We start from the raw sequence: 13,364 nt of genomic DNA, 5'->3' as shown, positions 1-13,364 counted from the left end.
TACATAAGCACTTTCTTCTGTTTCATCATCATCAAATACATAAAAGGTTAAGGATTCTGATTTTAAGTGTCGGTCTAAATCTGCATTCATTGGCACTTGGAAATACATATGGTCATCTATTTGTGGGTTGTTGCTGCTAGGAATGATGGGAGTATCATGGTCTGCAAAATCAAAGAACTTGTAGACAACGTAAGCACTTGGCTGAAGATGTTTTTTTCGGGACTGTAGATTGTTACAACATTTTATTGTAATGTGGAGTTCATTTAAATTGCCATCTGTCGAGGTGCTGACTTGAGCAGTTCTGAGTATCTGGTGCTTTAAATGAAAAAGAAGTTAAATTAAAAACATTAGAATGCTTATGTTGATGAACTCTTAAGAACTGCATAAATAGAACAAAATAACTGATTATTTCAGTGACACTCCAACTACTGTTTAATTTTACATGTAAAAATATTACTTGTTTTATAAATTCAATGACATCTCTTGCATTGTTGGTATAGGGAAATAAGAGGTTAATCCTTTCAAGTATAGAGAATAAAGCAAACAATCACAAAGTTTTATGATCTGCTTGTCATTTGATTATCTACAAAGCAGTGAAGATCACAGTTTTAAGAGTGATTCATGTCTAGTGCCACTTAAAAGTTAAGGATTCTGATCCTGACAGCTGTCCTGCATCAAGAAATTTTTACAACTGTAATGCCTTTTATATACGTACTTTTCAATAATTAAAATTGCACTGCAGAGTCCACTGTTTTCTTTTCTGCCTCCAAAACCTTTACTTACATAAAAAATTCATAAAAGTTAGTAACCAGCATGTGAAAAGTAATAATAAATGTTTGAAGTAAATGAAAAGATACAGATCACAAAAAAAAAAAAATCACAGATTTTTTGCATTACCTGTCAGCATGGCTTCTACTTACTCTGAAACCCACAGTTGGCAAAATGGGAAATTCATTTTAATAAAAATTAAATAACATGATAATCTTAAATGGGCAGCCCTCATCTGTACTGATCTCAAAAAGCTCTCCTTTTTACTGCAAAATACCACAGCTATCTTCAGTTAATTGTACATCACTATCTCACTCGTGGAAGCAAGACTCCTGTCCTCTGCTATATGGGAAACGTGTATTATTTAGATTTTGTGTGATAAAGTGGTAAATATTTTGATTATATGATCCACACTGAAATAGTTAACGAGAAACCCAAACATGACAGTTTACATCCTTAACACACACCCTTCAGACTACTAGTTCTGGCTACATACAGAACTGGAAAAAAAAATTGTAACAGTCTGTACAGTTGATGCTTCCATGATTTCTGCTGCTATACAGTGCAGAAAATTCAATATGTGTGTTTAACTAGTGAAAGCTTAAATTTTGGACTGTACAACTGAAGCTACTTTTGCAGCTGCAGATTGACAGAGCCCTTAACATAATGTAACCATCTGCTACAGCTATATGACTTTTAGTTTCTGCCATGAAACATTTCTGGAAACTGTGGTGTTTCAAACAGCTCTGCGGAAGCTGTTCCTCATTTCTCCCTTTTTTCCTACTGTATTTTCTCACTTATAATTAGTATATTTCAGTTATCATATCTGAATCTGCAATTTTACAATAACTACAACAAAATGCGCTGTTCCACATGCCTCACCTCTCAACGGTGTTTGAATTGGTAACACAGCTAGAAATAACATAGTCAAAAATAGAGAAAACTAACAGATTTTGGCATTTAACAATGGCCAGATTTTGTGAGTTACTTTAAAATACCTTTGATTCTTCTAAAAATCAGATTTAAAGCAAATGTTTCAATGTTATCAAACATGAAGTTATTCTGAAAATGCCTACACTGACCTTTAACAGAATTCATACACCAAACATACTTATCAGATTACATCACGGAATCCATTCAGATTCCAGTGTAATATAAATTTATGTTATGGAATAATATAAAACGTTAAAGTTACTCCAGACTTCAGAGTAATTTAAACAGCTACAGATTAAAAAACCAAGCCTGTTAGAAACCCTGAAGTGTTTTAATTTATACATTTCAACCTGATTGTTTTTATTTCTTAAACAATCGCTAAAGACATGTGAAAGTCCTTTCTGTCTGTGATACTTATTTAAATATGACTATATAGTGCATTATATTATCAAAATTCACATTATCCAACTAAAAATCAAAATGTGAAATAACCTCTCATAATACTCAAACATTATGAACTTGAGACCTTACAGAACAAGTGCTTCAGCTGTTACACTGACCTGACATTTGGCTGGTTTAACATTCATGGGTATTGTGCTATGTGGATGTCTGGCGCTTACAGGTTAAGAAACTGAAATATAATAATTCAAAATATTCTAGTGACAATCAAAACTATGAAGTACAAACCCAAACATACCTGGGATGGTTGTTCATGTTCCCTAAAATTGGATGTTATATACCCCAGAGCCTTTGCCCTCTCTTTGTAGAGGCTAATAGCGTGATCCATAGGAACTCGTAACCTGATCCAATATTCTATGACACCGTAATTTGGAACATTTCCTTTGATTCCTAAGGAATAAATACATACAGAACTGCATTAATTTTATTTTTGGCATTAGAAGACTAATTCAAAAGCTAGGAAATGTCACCAATTACAGAGCAGTTAACTCGTCACTATGCATTATGACAGTGTTCGTGACGCGAGATGTGCAGTTCATGTTAGAACCAACAACTCCTCTGGCTCTTCAAGTATGATCCAAAACGGAAAAATGACCATATTCACGTTGTACTCTGCAATATTCACCTGCTATTTACAGACAATTCCAGTATGTCACTCATTTCTAATGTCACATACTTCAGCACCACTGTATCAACACCATCTTTGCCCTCAGCAATTAGGGGAAAAACTGCACCCATCAGAGCTTTCCAAGAGTCAGTAGAGTGACTAGAACACGCTGCACATCCAACAGGAGACAGCACATTGTGTAAACCTTTTTTTTTTACTTTTGAAATAGTAATTCATTAATTCATTGTTGGCCACATAGACATTATTTAATTGTCACAACACTGCATCAGAGTATTTTTGATATGTTAATTACCCACTAAATTTCCTGTACTGTAGATCTTTCCATTGTTTTCCAAGATTTGATGGAACTTCAGTTCACATGCAGCAACTGTTTCATAATCCGTGCCATATGCACGATGAACCTCAAGTGTGGTACTGTTTTGCTGTATATAGTGCAAGAAGCAGTCATCAGCCTGCACAACATACTGAGAAGTGAAGTCATATGAGGGGGTATGCCCATAAACTACTGGGGTCATCTGAAGTTCGAAGTCATAGAATGCGTAAGTACAAAAAGTTGCAGGTTCATGGTTGCCAAGAGCATGCAGGGCCCCAGAAGAGAAGATCGCTTTGCTGATATGAATTTCAAAAAGGTTCTCTCCTCTTTCTAAATGTACGGTTTCATCAAATTCATCCACTGGATCACCTGGTAGTATTTCTGGTTTGGATTTATGAGGTTTTGTACCATAGACGATATCTCTTAGCTGGGCTGTAACAAATAAAATAGAGCTACAATAAAATGTCTTGTTTAAATATAAAGTATGACTGACTACAGAGGAAAAAAGCACAATTCAGTCACATTAACAATGTTACTTGCTTAAACATGTTACCTAACAAGAAATCACATATTTAAAATCATACATCTGCTGCTCACTTAGCACGTGGACATCAATCAAGTATACTTCCACAACGGAGCTGCTTCAACAGACACTTAGACACAGACCCCCACCAATAAATAACAGATTATATGGGAGTTAACAAGAAAAATTCAGAAGTCTTAAGCAATGATCAAAGTAAGCATCAGTATGCAAATGTAGCAGAGACTTAAGATGTGGACGTGACCCCCCGGCCGATCCGGGAAGAAGCCCAGCTAAGCCTGCTGTCAGTCAACAGCAGGAGGCGTGTTGTTTAGGAGGAGACAGAGAGGTTTTGTCAATGGGTGATGGGAGAGCCGCTCATCTCTGGGCAGCACAGCAAACTTGAAACCAATCCAAGAAAAACACTTAAATCGTAACATCCCACGGAAAGCTGTAAGTCTATGCGATAAGAGAAACTACGCAGTTGCAATTTGCAGTAAGTAGGTGCCGCAGCAGTTTGCTGCAGTTGTATTTCAATAAAGGTTTTGTGTGCACACAAGCTGTTGTTGCGTTATCCGCCCCGACTATTCACGATGAGTGGTGATTTACCACCACATTAAGAAAGATATTTTTGTAGGGTTGAACTAAATTCGCCAGGGAAAGAACGAATACATCTGACTTATAACCTCTGTAATACCTTCAGTGGACAGAACTATCAGCAAAGACTTTTACACGTTGCCCAGCCTCACAGGTGGCAAACGATGAACAACTCTGTCTCACGCTTACAGAATCAGGACGTGAATGATCCTGCCGTCCTTACAGGTACAGGGGATGCAGTGCAGAGAAAACATGAAAATTGTTTTGACATCGGGGTTTACAAGGTATCCTGTCTCAGGCTTCCCATGCATCTCTTATACACTGAAGCCATTAAAACAGCATTTTAAATGCATCGTATTGAAATATTTGGTGGGTATATTATACCATGACTTTGGGATTTTTAGCAACACATAAAATAATTATGTCATGACAGGACAGCAAAATAAAAGATTGATCATAAATGTATGATTTATTTTTAAAAATAAAAAAATCTAAGTTGGGTAGTTTAATTCTCATTCAGCAACACCTGCAGCATAAACTGCTTTGTTGAATTTTGTTTGATTAATAAACTTTATCGTTTAAGTCAATAAACAGCATACAGATAACGTGTCATGAAGAACTGACTTTATTAGTTTTAGAAATGGAAGGGCGTTTCAACTGAAGAACAAATTTACTGCAATTTGCAAGAGATAAAATATTTTAAAATTTTAGAGAATATATTCTAAAGATACCTTCTAGTTTTCTGATGCGTGCAGCTCTAATATCAAGAAGATGGACATATTGTTTCAGTTTTAACTCATAGTCTTTCTGTAGATTTTCCAGCTTTTGTGTCACTGTGTCTACTTCATTCTGAAAAAAAATTGCATGTAAAAAGGACTTTTGAGGCTTGCCCTGCAATGATGCTGCCCATGCTTTTGACTACAAATTAAAAACCAGATAGATTTGAGGAAAGAACATTTAGAACAGACACAAATAGCAGCAATTTTAAATTCAGCAATACAGCAATCTCTTAGAATTTCAGCAAATTCTAGAAACATTATGAAGTAAAAAAGACCAGATATTCTTTTGGGACACTGTTCCTAATAGTTTCTTTAATAATTTTGTTATTTTAAACTTAGATTAATTGAATGAAAAGTCAAAATATGATCTGAAATGATCCAGCACAGGAGAGTAAAAGCAGAGTGCTGTGGACAAGGAAGCTTATTTGATAAGTACGCTTAACTGTTTTTCCTGTGGGGACCTGCTAAGAGCTCAGAGATAATCCCCAGAAGGCATGGTTTGAGGGCTCTGAGCAGGGTGAGTTATAAAACTAAGGTTATAGTCATTTGGACCTCACACCTTGTAAACAGTACTTTGGACTGCAGCAAACCTTGCGGTAGGTTACCTATGAACAGACTGGCTTGGTTGCTGGATTTGCAAGTCTTAATTCTGACAAGTTCCCCTGCTACTATCAGGTTATTTTCCACTGTGAGTAGAGGATAGTACCCGGTAATCTTTGTTAATTCTGTGCTGCATGATTAACATATTTCTTGTCTTTTCAAGTTCTTGCACGGTTTCCGCATGTGTTAATTGCAGCTCCCGCATGGATCGTTCTAAGTCTTTACGGGTGTTGTCATCTTCTTTTTCCAAAAACTGAAGGGCCCCATTCTTCTGCTGCCTTTGACCCTGGAGCAAATTCGAAAAAAAATCAGTAGAGCGAATTTTTTCAAAATATTTGGATGTATTTGTGCCTGGTTAAGTGTAACACCGAAATATACCTTTGGAACAACAGTAAGACAGGAAGCATAACTTTGTACAATTTGAGCACGTGGTAGCACAAAAACCAGAAATGAGGCAGACCAGGAAGCGTCAGGATCATGTTCAGCAATGTAATCTGGCGATTATCAAGAGCCAATTAAAATGTATGAGATATTCAGAAGCAATTCCTCCTGTCTATACAATGAAAATACAAACCCCTTATTATATTTGCCTTTTTTATAATCAATAATCCTGCTTCAGTGAATGTACAAAACCTGAACTACTATTGTTCTCAGGTCCATATCACTTCTGTTACTAATACTGGGGTTTTAATTTTCATCTAGGTTGGTTTGGGGTTGGGTTTTTTTTTTTTTGCTTTCTTTTTTCCACTATCTTTATAGACTTAGCATTTGCATTTCAGTAGCAGAAAAAGATTCTATCTACCATAAGCAATTCCTCAAGAAAACAAAACCTACATCACTGGAACTGTGGAAACTTAATGCAAACTACTTTAATTCACTGATTTCTTCCCCCCACTCCATTTTCAATTTCACTGTACACAATAAAATTACAACTTATGTGCAAATGAAAAAATATAGAGTATTTTCTGGGTATTTTCATTTTTCTGTTGTAATAAAGAAAGAGAAATTGCTTAGCATCACTATACTGCATTTTAGAACTCTCATGCTTACAGAACGCACCCATCAATTACAGAATTAATAAACGAAAATGTTTTTAATAAACATTATAGGAAAAACAAGGGGGGTGATATATCATTGAAGTGAGAAAAAACTAAGCATTTCTTAAAAAATCCTTGTCAATGTTTTAATTCACTTTTGATATTACAATGCATTATCTACATAAATCTAGATTTCATCCTGGCAATTTTTTCACGTTCCTTTCTGCTTCGCTTAACTGAAAAAAGACAAAAGCACGCAGATGAGCTTGAAGCATTAACTACTAAAAGATGTACACGTGATTCAGCCCTTGAAAATACCAGGCATTGTGTAGAAAACGTCAAACGGTCAACCAAGGGTTTAAAAAGCAAGAAAATAAAAAAAAAAAAAGCAAAATACATGGACTCATAAAATGGTGTGGGTTGGAAAGGACCTTAAAGATCATCTCGTTCCAACCCCCCATATGTCTATTCCGAGTTACCTTTATAAACAAGAGGACTTCACTGAGTTCTGCCACGTCAGTATCACTTCCCTGAAACAGAAATACTTAATGAACAGGTGTTACCAGCTGTGAATGAATATCGGAGAAACACATTCAGAGCCACAAGATGCATTCTCACGAGACATGACATTTTGCTTGATATCATGAATAAATCAACACTGTTATATTTCGGTATTCTTTTGCTTTCAAGAAGTATTTGCACTATCCAGAAGACACAGAATGGGGCTTTTTGCTCATATTCTGAACAGAAATAGAGTTCACCTTGGTCAAAACCTCCACGTGATTTTTCAGTTCATCTAGTTGTTGCTTGTGTTCCAGGTAGCATGACCGCAGCTCTTTGTTCTCTTGCATCAGCTTTTCCTTTTGGTCTCAATACAAAAAAAGAACAGAATTTACTACAGAATTCAAAATAATTATAAAAATTAGACATTTGCATTTTCATATTAACTAATGCAGGAAAACGTAATTTTAAAATGTAGAAGCTAATTTATTTTCTATAGGAAATCTTTGGTAAACTCAAAGGGATAGAAAACTCTTTGATCTGGTATAGATGTAGGGATTAAAAAACCCAAAACATTCTTACTTTCATTGAAAGGGAACCTACAGCATCAGAAAACAGCACTTGTATTTCTAAATAGAAAGATATGCCCAACTAAGTACAGCTTTCTGATTTGGGAGGAGGGACAGAAGAGGGGAATAGAGAGTGTATTAAATTCTCTGTCAGTCTGAATGACTAAATACCCCTAAACTTATCAGAAGGTTTTACACAAGCACCCACTAATGCAGAGCTACATCCACAATGATCTCGCAAGATTTTTTCCTCACATCTTATTAAGGTTTAGGTGAAATATAGTTACAACATATATTCTCTCACATGGAAATGTTTGAAAAGCAAGCCATTCTCAAAATCATTAATGTTCCTAAGGAACAAAAGTACTCACACGCGCGCTCTCTCTCCTCCCCTGGCCAAATTCCAAGTCTCTTGACAGCAATGTTAATTCTTCCATTTTTTCCTGTATTTTCGGAATGTCCCAAACTTACACTCTCATACAATGCACTTAAATAAATTCATATTTTAGGTCAGAATGATGTAAATGGTAACTGTCAACCCAACATGCAAGTACTGGCCTTTGTAATTCCCATCTGCAGTCATGGGAGTTGACTGGTAAAACATTACATACTCATTTGGGAATATATTCTATTCTTTCAACAAAATAGCCCAGAGTACCTTTTTAATGCTGGAATCTTTTCTGCTGACCCTCTGGGCACGATGCACAACTTAGCTGTTCTAACAGAAGAGCTTTGCAGCTTAGAGGCTTGAACTCGGCAGGAAACAGGTGGCAGGGATGCTCGTCTCAAGGGTTTTGAAATGTTTCCAAAACTGACACCAGGTTTGTTTTAATTTTGCAGAGTTTCTATACGAAATGTCATCTACATTAAAAATCAACCATCCGTAATGCCTCTGCTCCTGTCCACAAAGCCTGACTCATACATGAGCTGGGACTCCACGAGAGCCACTTTCAATTCAAACATATCATCACCGGCAAGGTTTTAATTCTCTGCAGATAGGAGCAAAATGTAATGCATTTGAGAAGAAAATAGACACAACTAAGGGCTAAAAATTAGAAAGCAAATAAGAGAACAATTAAAATAAGCCTTGTGAATGGGCAGAGAAGTCAGGCCTTCAGAAAAGATGATGAAACGCTTATGAGCAATTGAGTGTTCTAGACTCTCCCAAATAATACACCCGAAAAACCTGTACGTGTTGGGAGGTCTCCAACAGACAGGCCCTCATGCTGATGTTTTTCTTCCCTACAATACAAACTGAGATCTGAACTGGCACTTTTTCCACGGATGAGACAAGCTATCCATCCACAAATACTTCTACCTCACTGTCACAAGAGCAGCAAGCTCGGTCCACTCATTATTTCAACATGAACCCTGGTAAGGTTTTTGCACATGTTTTTAATATTCATTCACACTTGATGCTTAACAAGTTAACTTCAAAACTTTAAATGCTATATAGAAAGGAAACTAGCTTTTGTTCCAGTCAAGGCACTTTCAACAGCTTGTTGAACCAAAACAGGCTAATCTAGCACAGCTCAGCCTACCTTAGCATGATCTGTGTTGCCTCTCTGGATTGTCAACAGCTCGCTATGATCACAACCAAAGATAAAAATGCAAGACAAGCAAGGAAAGGGAATACTACAGCAAGAGCCTTTAGGGCACAGAAGTGACAGGAGGGTCCTGCCATTCAGTTTTTCCATATAACTACACTGTTTTACATCAGGAGCCACTCAAACTCTCTACTGCTTGTTTCCACTGCTAATAGTGTATCAGCACGGGTTGGAGCATGCTTGAATTGGGGTTGGGGCTGCTTGCTGGCTGCTGTTTCATTTGCTTTCCCTAATTCAACCCAAACATAAATGAAAGGGAAGCAGAGCAGGGAGAGAAGAGGTGATTCTCACACCATCCCACAAGAACACATCACCACAACAGTATCAGGGTTTTTAGTAGCAGAACTATGATAGCAACAGCACAAGGAAGAGGGCAAAACAGCCCCAGAGGTTCTGGAAAACGCTGTCCCAGCAGCTTCTGAGAAAGTCTGCAGAGCCATGAGAGGAAGCAGACTACAGGGTTGCTGATTGCCCTCTGTGTTGCTACAGGCCTTAAAAGACACCACGGGTCTGTGCAGTCCTACTCTTCTCTGTAATCAAAATGGATATTGTGCCAGTATACGACATCCCATTCAAAATCAGAATTTGAATAAACTTGCTTGGGCGTCTTCCACCACATTAAGTATTTGTGCATATTCACAAAACATAAATAGAAACTTTATCAGCAAAAGCCTCCACATTCATTCACCTCCTACATGAATTCATAGACCACCCAGTACCAACCACGTAGCAGGGGAGAAGAAAACAAAACCATCACTGCCTTCCCCTGTAAATAAAAAGTTCATGCTTCCAAGACAAGCGAGACCTATTTCGCTTACCATCCCATGACCTACTATTACATACACGAGCATCTCTTCTCTCCCTCTTCCTTGCCAAACCCTCTATTTGTCTAGGTCCAATTTAGGGCCACCTTTGTTAGCCCATGGAATAAAACTGGAACTGTATTTATACATATTTTTGGGGGTATTTTAATGGACAGAACAACAATATTTAGGGAATGAAATATAATTTTTGTGACATGTATATTTCATATATCAGCTTTTACTGACATAGAATAAATACTCGCCTACTGAGAGAACAGAAAAAACCCTGCAGTTAGTACAGTACTCTGTGTAAAACAGTATTGTAACTATGAACAACAAATGCAGCAAGGCATGAGATTATAGTAATGAAAGATAAAAATTATTTAGACATATATATTACCAAGTGAAGATATGCACTGCATGAATTCAAGAGATAAGTGACACTAATCCTTGCTATAGAGTTCTGCTGCTGCAGTTATAGAGATGTGCAACAAAGGCAGATACTCTGAAGTATGTGGTTGAAGAAACTTATACTGCCTAAGTTTTGTCAAGCCAAGAAGCTGTAATCAAATCCCAGATACATAAGCCTTGAAGAGTATCACAATATCCACGCAAGCTGCAGCTAGTTCCATTCAATAGAAATTGCAAGTATAGTTACGTGGTGTTGCACTCTAAGAGTACAACAAGCTATTAAGTGCCCCAATCTAGGGCTGGAACCGTAAGGACTTGCCACTTAAACATAATGTCCACAGGCAGGATAGAAGATGGAAGGTGTTGCCCGTCATGAACAACCATCTCTAACTCAATACGTTTTAACATCGTATTAGTGTAGCTTAAGGCATGTTATTATTTTAGTATCGCTTGCAGCTAATTTTGCAAAGACTTGCTGTGGTCACATGAACCATTTACATATATAATCTGGTATTTGAGGTCAGCAGAGCTACTCACAATCTTAATGGTAAGCACATGCTGAACGGGAGCCATAATCCTAAGGATCATTCACAACAAGCGGGCCCACTTAATTTCATTAGGTTTTTAACAGAAATACACCTTTTAAAAATGAAGAATCAACTCTAAAAATACAAAAAAAAAAAAATCTGTGCTTTGTTTTGTAAACTTCATGTTGCCACAGTGTAGCACAGTATTGAAATAAACAAAAGAAAAGATTGCAAGGCCTTAAAGATTCAATGAGAAGTTGTCTACAGCATGGGAAAAACATATGAAACGATCTAGTAGGTAGATTAGAAGAATACTGTATTTTGTAATGCACATAGCTGTAAATAAAAATTAGTATCTACTGAAGGCATTAGAAAAATCTGAATTCAAAGTTGAAAGACAATTAACCACCTTTAGGGGTAACTTCATACAGTAAATCAAATTAGAAGAGTGATTTACGATTTGAGAGGGACTGTCAGAATGTCCTCTTTTCGGTAAGAATATTCACTGCAGAGGAGAAATACAGAATAAACAGTAAATATTAACCCAGCAGATGAATGAATGCAGTTGGAGTTATATGACCCCTGTTCAGCACATAACCTGTACTGGGTCAATTTTTGTACTTAACAGCTAGTCATAACTTAGTCGTAACATAGCATATTGTTCAAAAGCACACTTAAAAAGGCAGCTCTGAAATAACCAGCCACAGAGACCACTCTTTTCTGGGCAATATACCTGAACTCCAACACTGGAGAATCTCCCATCATGACAAAATGACAGTTATTTCAGAAATATACCTCTTTCTACTTTGATCTTGTCAAGGATTTCATTTTTGTCTGCTAAATCAGATTTCATAGCAGTCTCTAGTTTAGCAATTTGGAGTTTCAGCTGCTGTTCCTTTAATTTCCACTGCTGTTCATGGGTCATACTGAAGACACTGCAATAAAACATGTGGCATGTGAAAAACTTTTAGAAATCAGCTTCAACACAAAATAATAAAGAAAAAAGCTTTTAGTGGCACAGAGACCACTGTCATCATGTCTTAGGAATTAAGTAAACACATGCTGGTCTGCTGCTGTTGAAACCAAGGCGCCTTTCTCAGGCTGTGGTTAAAAAACATGAAAGAGTTTGTGGGATGAGCAAAGGAACTGGCCTTAATTTAGAGCTCCAAAGTCAGAAAAGTTGGCAGCATGCAGCATTTGTGGGACTAGAAAAGGAATTCAGATGCATATCCCAGAGTAATCCACAACTCCAAACCTTGGCGACTGACAACTGACAACACCATTCTTTCCACACACAAAACCTCTGAATGGAGAGAGCAGAGATCACCCACCTGATTTCTTTTAAATCTGTGAAACATGCAGAGCCTAAAGTCAGTTGCCCTCTCAAAGAAATGTTGACCACAAAGTGACAACAGTTTTCTCATACTGTAAAACAACAATTCTGATACTGATTAAGAAGCACATATAAAGTAATCTTTCTCCTAATTTAAGAAATAAAAAACAGAGGTGGGCAAAGAAATTAGAATAACTATTTTGCCTGTAACAAATTATTTACTTGTAAACTACCAATCTCTGTGCAATAGCGATTGCACAGACACAGTTCTGATTCAGCAATCAGAACTGCTGAAACCACACGAAAATGTCCAACTCAGATTGAAACAAAATTAAGGACATTACAGAATTTACAGTATAATTCCCAGTAGATGACAAAGCAATGCAATGTGCTTTCATATAATTTAGACAGTGAGTACTATGGTCTTCACATTATTATTACTCAATACTTGCATTCTTCTTGACTGGAAAAATTTTAACCAATCATAAACCAGCTAAATCACTTCTGTATTCCGAAAAATCAGAAATTGCAGGGTTTTTTTTAAAGCAAGAGTCAGTTCCTGAACTCTTCACTTTGGTGAAGTTCAACAGTTAAAAAAAGTTAAGTTTTAAAAATTCTTTTCTCATAATAAATTCAGAAGAATGAAATGTCACAGAAGGGACAGCCCACACAGCTCTGCTGACTGTACATGCTGACTGAAAGAGAACAGCCTGTTTTGATGGCTATGACTACATGAAGTGCTTCTGAGTACACAGAACTGCATTTTTATTTAACATAATGGAAGAATTACTTTAAAATTAAAGAAAAAATATAGCATGAATTGTAGACTCTAAACTACATGGCAAGAGCTTATATTCTTGATATATGATCTTCATAAAACCAGTTCTAGCTCTCTGTATTTTGTCTCTCTCATACAGTATCTATCTCACCTGGTTACACCGATCTCTAGGCATATACCATCTCACGGTGTGAAAGAGTG

General features: G+C 36.8%; 1 protein-coding gene across 1 annotated transcript in view; it reads right to left on the bottom strand.

The window, feature by feature from the left end:
• RPGRIP1L (RPGRIP1-like) overlaps positions 1 to 13,364 on the bottom strand; it is a 66,611-nt gene that overhangs the window by 32,870 nt on the left and 20,377 nt on the right. Inside the window, exons 9-16 of the mRNA XM_010139510.1 lie at positions 11,848 to 11,987; positions 7,396 to 7,502; positions 7,114 to 7,164; positions 5,704 to 5,883; positions 4,950 to 5,067; positions 3,081 to 3,533; positions 2,399 to 2,550; positions 2 to 315 (exon numbers count right to left, since the gene is read on the bottom strand). Coding sequence (XP_010137812.1) covers positions 2 to 315; positions 2,399 to 2,550; positions 3,081 to 3,533; positions 4,950 to 5,067; positions 5,704 to 5,883; positions 7,114 to 7,164; positions 7,396 to 7,502; positions 11,848 to 11,987 — 1,515 coding nt within the window. The remainder of the gene's footprint in view (position 1; positions 316 to 2,398; positions 2,551 to 3,080; positions 3,534 to 4,949; positions 5,068 to 5,703; positions 5,884 to 7,113; positions 7,165 to 7,395; positions 7,503 to 11,847; positions 11,988 to 13,364) is intronic.

This window comes from Buceros rhinoceros, unplaced genomic scaffold (assembly GCF_000710305.1).
Source record: "Buceros rhinoceros silvestris isolate BGI_N320 unplaced genomic scaffold, ASM71030v1 scaffold23827, whole genome shotgun sequence".
NCBI classification, from domain to species: Eukaryota; Metazoa; Chordata; class Aves; order Bucerotiformes; family Bucerotidae; genus Buceros; species Buceros rhinoceros.
Note: the sequence above shows the minus strand (reverse complement) of the source record. Positions and strands in the feature narration are given on the sequence as shown.